Source organism: Myotis brandtii, unplaced genomic scaffold (assembly GCF_000412655.1).
Source record: "Myotis brandtii unplaced genomic scaffold, ASM41265v1 scaffold212, whole genome shotgun sequence".
Classification (NCBI taxonomy): Eukaryota; Metazoa; Chordata; class Mammalia; order Chiroptera; family Vespertilionidae; genus Myotis; species Myotis brandtii.
Genome location: NW_005357931.1, coordinates 1,383,588 through 1,389,544, shown reverse-complemented (window position 1 = coordinate 1,389,544; position 5,957 = coordinate 1,383,588). Strand labels below are relative to the sequence as shown.

The window sequence follows — 5,957 nt, the reverse complement described above, 5'->3', positions numbered from 1 at the left end:
CATCTGTAATACTTTCAACAATAAAGATAAATTTAAAAAAAAAAGGAGAGGTTGATTCCTGTGGGATTTGCCAAATAGACTCTTTTACTTTATAAAATAGACTTGCTACACACACGCTCCTTCTCACAAGATGGCAAGCTAGAACCTTAAAGAGTTGATCATTCTGTCTCTCTCGTGAACACAGAACACTAAATGCCTTTCCCGCACGTCGATCGATGCCTGTGCCGATTTTTAAGAGTATGGAGAGTGAGAGAACAAAGCGATGACAAAAGAAAGTAAACCTCAATTCATCGCCTTTAAACACAACCTTTCCATTATCAGAAGGTTCCTCAGGAGAAGCATAGGAAACACTTAGCTGGCACTGCTGACACTCAGAAATGCCACCACAGGAAACATGTACAAATTTATAGTCCATGAAAGCACCACATAATTTCCATGGGAAATTAAAAGACTTGTCACAACTTGGTTAACTAAAGTAACCGTCTGGGTCCGTCTCCACCAATTACCCGCATGGCCAGAACGCTGATGAGGACCCTTCCGGGTGCTAAGTCACCCAGCTGTCAAGGCAGCAAGCAGGGAGGCGTGACCCGGGGGTCTCCTGGGCTTACCTGGCCTGCTGTCGCAACAGATTCAGGTCTGTGCGCACCAGCTGGGTGGTGTCCTTCTGACTCAGGAGCACATCAGAGGAAATAACCGGCACAGGAGGCCTCACTGGGTGCAGAGCAAGGGGAGGCTGGGGAGCGTCATGCTTCCGCAAGTTACTTAAGACCCTCTCTTTAGCTGAAAGAAAATAAAGTTAATAAAGTTATATTTACTGAGTAATGGCTACAGTTAGGTAGTAACTTACTAAGAGGGTACAAAGCCCTGGCCTGCTACCATCATAAAAAATGCTGAGATATACAGAATAGATACTTCAGAGGCCTAAATCTTTTATCATTTATAAGCTCTGAGGGAGCACCCACACAGGCCTACCAATACTCTCCCAGGAGCTGGGAGATCAGGAGCACAGGGTGTGATTGAATAGAATTCCTACCTCAAAAAGTCTTAATCATAGTTAAAGTTAAAGCTCACAATCTTAAATTATTACCCTAGATAGCCTTGCATGATGCACTAAGGTGTTTGGACTTATGCTAGTACAAAGGGGATCTAGTGGCCCTAGCCGGCATGGCTCAGTGGATAAAGTGTTGGCCTGCAGATTGAAGGGTCCCAGATTCGATTCTGGTCAAGAGCACATGCCCGGGTTGCGTGCTCGATCCCCATTGTGGGGCATACAGGAGGCAGCTAGCTGATCAATAATTCTCTCTCATTATTGATGTTTCTGTCTCTCCCTCTCCCTTCCTCTCTGAAATCAATAAAAATAAATTAAAAAAAACAAACAAAACAAAAAAACAACAAAGGGGATCTAGTGAACAGCTCTAAGTAAGCTTGAGAAAGATGGTAGCTACCATCAGACAATGGACTGGGGGGATGGGGCAGGTAGCCCAGTTAAAAGTTTAATGCAATCACCCAGATAAACTTCATAGGAATGGGAGAAAAAGAAATGAACATCATGGAATACAGCTAAGTGAAAAATCTTAAAAAGGCCACGGTTTAGACAAGAGGGCTGAAAGTAGTCGAGTTAAAATGAGTAAGAACATGGGCACAAACTCCTACAGAACTTATGTTTACATAGTCATATAGTCATTCATTCATTTACTATTCATTCACTCAACAAATAATCTATGGAGCCCAAATAAGAAATAAGGTGGCATATAAGAAAAATAAAGGTAAATCTGTACTGTTAACTTTGCAGTAAATTGCACATGTTCTCATATTGCTGAGTCCAAGTTAAATGTTTACATTTCTACACCTAGTACACAGCTGAACACAACACAGTAGGTATCCAATATATCCTACCTTCCCTCCCTCTCTCTTTACTACACTATACACATACCATAGTGCAGGCAGGAACTGAAGAACATGAAGAAAAGCTGCCACATCCCTGTTTCTTTTCCATAGTAAGATAACAGGGGATGAGAGGTCACGGGAGTGTCAAGTCAACAAGTACTTAAGGGACTACTATGAATTTCTGATTTCATTCCAAATGTAGCATTCAATTTTCTATTCTTGTTAAGAAAAACTAAGTTTAATAGATGTGACTTTACTTGGCATAAGAAGACTTGTAATATTTGTACCCCAAACAGATGGAATTTAACATTCCAAACAGGTCAAGTACAGGATCATCCCTTATAGCCGGGGTTTTTCCACTAGAACTACCACTCCCCGCACAGAATGTAACAAAGTTGGATATTCATCACTGGATAAGACTGCTGAGTATGTTCAGGTTTCTTTCCAGCAACATTTTAGGACATGACTCTAAAGAAAACTGAAAGCTCTTTTTCAAAATCAATATCACTTATCATAAAAACAAGAAAAGAAAAATCAAGGATATTTTAAATGTAAAATAAAAGACAGGCAAAAATAAATGCAGAGCATTTTTAACTATAATCACCACTCTGGACCAAAAGTGACTAAATCTATAATTCTATTATATGCCCTACATTTAAAACTGGTCCAAGCCATGTGCACATTAACCACCTTATTATACCTCTCAGGTTCACTATCTGCTCAGTGGGGATAAACCTCATAGGGTTGTTGGGAGGACAGAATTAACACATATAAAGTATTGGGACAGAGCCTGGAACAAACTGAAGGCTGAACAAATTGCTCATTTTAGTCCAGAGAAAACAATCCACCTTTGGGGGCAGTGTGAAGGCCATGTGAAAGCATTACAGATGGGAGGACATTAAAGAGCAATATTCACCAGCTTCCAGACCTACAAACATATTTCTTTTTCTCCTTAACAGACTTTAAAGAATAGAAAATGAGACTCGATGTGGCTAGGTTGAGGGCAACTTTTAGACCTTCCCCTATATACTTCTCTATACTGTTTAATTTTCTTCAATGAACACATATAACTTTTATAGTTGTGGTGAAAAGCTATTATTATTTCAGGGGAAAAGTGGGGAGAAAGATGTTGGAGGGAAAAATTTTAAAGCCTTAGATGAAACTGTCTAGCACCTTCCTTTTACAGATGAGTGGACTAAAGCTTTTTTTCTCTGATCACACAGCTAACTAGTTGGTTAGTGGCAGGGCTGGAACAAGAAGGTATTTTTGCCTTTCTCTGAATCACTTCAGTGCTCTATTACACTACAGATTACAATATTTTATTCAAAAGTTATGTTCATAATTGTATTATATGCCCTACATTTAAAAAATATATTCAGTAATTAAAACCAGCAAGTGAACCTAAATATTGTTTTATGTTATTTTTGTTGTAAGATATGTCATCAACTTTCCAGGTTAAATGAGTTTTTGTGGCCTGGCATAGAAAACTGACAATTTATAAAACTGTTTCTTTAGAAAAATGCACTGTGAGAAAACAACCAACTTAGAAACTTTAGGAATATGATCCATGTGTATTGTATGGGAAGAGTTCCAGATACAAAGAAAAGTTTATAAAAGAAAAGACTTCTGAACTGTAAAATTGCAAATCCAAAATAATGAAATTTAAAGTTGCACTTTACACATTGATGTCAATTAAAATGTCTTTTTAAAGTCACTTTTCAGTCTCCTTTTCAGGTAGGTAGAACCATGTGTCTCAATTTGAGCCAATGAGCTATAATGGGATAGTCTGTAAGCAGCTTCTCAAAAGAGTCCTTAAAGAAGGAGTTTCCCCTTCCTGCTGAGTAAAACATGAATGTGACCATAATCTTAACCTTGGACCACAAGTGGATGTCATGTGTGAAAACAGTGGGGCAGCCACATAGGAGGAGCAGGGGTCCTTGAAGGCTTATAGGTCATGAAGCTACATACCATTCTGAAATGCCTGCATCCAGACTCCTTTTACATGAGAAAAATCAAATTAAATCTCTATCTTATTTAAGCCATTACTATTTTTGAATTTTCTCTCACTCACAGCCTAACCTAATCCTAAGTGGTAGACAAGTTAACTATGAACTCCTTAAAAAATCAATGCTTACTGGAGGAATACGCTATTGTACACCTTAACCCTCAAAGTCTCTGATTCACTCATCCATTCCATCCTTCATACATTCAAAGGGGCTGATGCTTGTATGACTCACCCAAAAAAGGATCAGTGAAGTCTAGCTGAACTGACAAACTGCAGGATGTGGAATGGGACTCAAGTTTGGCCTGCGTCCACAGACCAATGGTTTCTTGAAACTCGTAATGTATGCGCTCCATGTTCAGATATTCCATCCACAGATCCTAGAATGAAAACACAGAACCTTAACTTTCCCAGATATATTCACATATAAACCTATATATTTAACTATTAAGTGAACCAATAAGTTTGGTCTATTCCAAGTTCTCCAGCATTAGGAAGAATCGCATTTAAAACTGATACTCTAACAATCTTAGCAAGAATCTCAAAACTTTTTTGATATTTACCATTGATCAGAAAAACTAATTTTATAGTCCCACTAAATGTATATTTATAAATTATACATACATATTACTGAGCTAAGAAATTATAAGACATAGGTAAATAACAGAAATTGTACAGAGATAAATTTAAATATATTGAAAATAATTGAATCTGGATTAGCTCAAACCCTGTGTCCCACTAACAATTTTCAGGGAACAGAAAAACATATTAAACTTCACCACAAAGATGCAGTAAACAAATGTAGACTGTGGGGAAACTCTATGGACAAAATACCCAGTTTCTTCAACAAATAAATTGCAGGGGGAAAAGGACTAAGGGGAGGACCTACAGATTAAAAGGACTTAAGAGCTATAAACCAATCACAAAATTCAGATCCTGATTCAAACAAACTGTACAAATACAGCACAACAAAACTTTTATGACATTTATGAGACAATGAGAAATTTGAACACTGATTAGATGCTTGATTTTAATAACCTGTTATTGTTTTTCAAATGTAAATGCTATTGGATTATGTTATCTTTTAATCTTCATCTTTTTTTTCTACCATCAAAAAGGATTCAGGGAAAAAGAAAGTGCATGCAAGCATGGTAAGCCATGTGCACTTTTAATCCTCATCTTTTAATATCTTTATTTATCAAGTGCTCTCTAGGATTAGCTCCAAGATAACATGGTGGAGGTGAACTACAGATGAAACTACACACATGGTACACAAAGCGGGGAGGGGGAGAATGCGCATGTCTATTATATACTACTAGAGGCCCGGTGCACAAAATTCATGCACGGGGGGGGGGTCCCTCAGCCCAGCCTGCACCCTCTCCAATCGGACATCCCTCTCGCAATGTGGGGCCACTGGCTCCTAACCGCTCACCTGCCTGCCTGCCTGATCGCCTCTAACCCCTCTGCCTGCCTGCCTGATCACCCCTAACTGCTCTCCTGCCAGCCTGATTGCCCCCAACTGCTCTCCCCTGCCAGCCTGATTGCCCCTAACTGCTCTCCCCTGCCAGCCTGATCACCCCTAACTGCCTCTGCCTCGGCCCCAACCACCATGGCTTTGTCTGGAAGGAAGTCGGAGGTCTGGAAGATTGCCAGTCGACCCGGTCTAATTAGCATATTACCCTTCTATTAGTATAGATAGATTATATAGGATAGGATTGCTTAAATGGGGGGCGGGGAGCCTTTTTCAGCAGGAGGAGATGCTCTTTGCAGACAAAAATACGTAATCCCTATATCTGGACTGATAGCCAGCCATATGCACTATACTGCCAAATCAATCATTAAAAAATTGAACTGCTTTCTTACACCTTACACCAAACAGCTATTGCCCTTAAAACCCGCCTCAGCCCCCACCTTAGGTTCTGCCTTCGAAGTTCACCCAGATTAGGTTCTGATTGATTGGCTCCTATGGCAGTCAGCGTCAAAAGCTCTGCCTCCTAGGCAGCCATTGGCTCCTCAGAGTTCACCTAGACTTGGTTCTGACTGGTCGGTTTCTATGCCAGTCAGCATC

The 5,957-nt window shown here is 39.7% G+C and overlaps 1 protein-coding gene across 2 annotated transcripts in view; it reads right to left on the bottom strand.

Annotated features, from left to right (window-relative positions):
• Nucleotides 1-5,957, bottom strand: part of EPG5 (ectopic P-granules autophagy protein 5 homolog (C. elegans)) — an 88,362-nt gene that overhangs the window by 33,160 nt on the left and 49,245 nt on the right. For both annotated transcript variants that reach the window (XM_005865750.2, XM_005865751.2), the window contains exons 25-26: nt 4,125-4,269; nt 609-780 (exon numbers count right to left, since the gene is read on the bottom strand). In XM_005865750.2, coding sequence (XP_005865812.1) covers nt 609-780; nt 4,125-4,269 — 317 coding nt within the window. The remainder of the gene's footprint in view (nt 1-608; nt 781-4,124; nt 4,270-5,957) is intronic.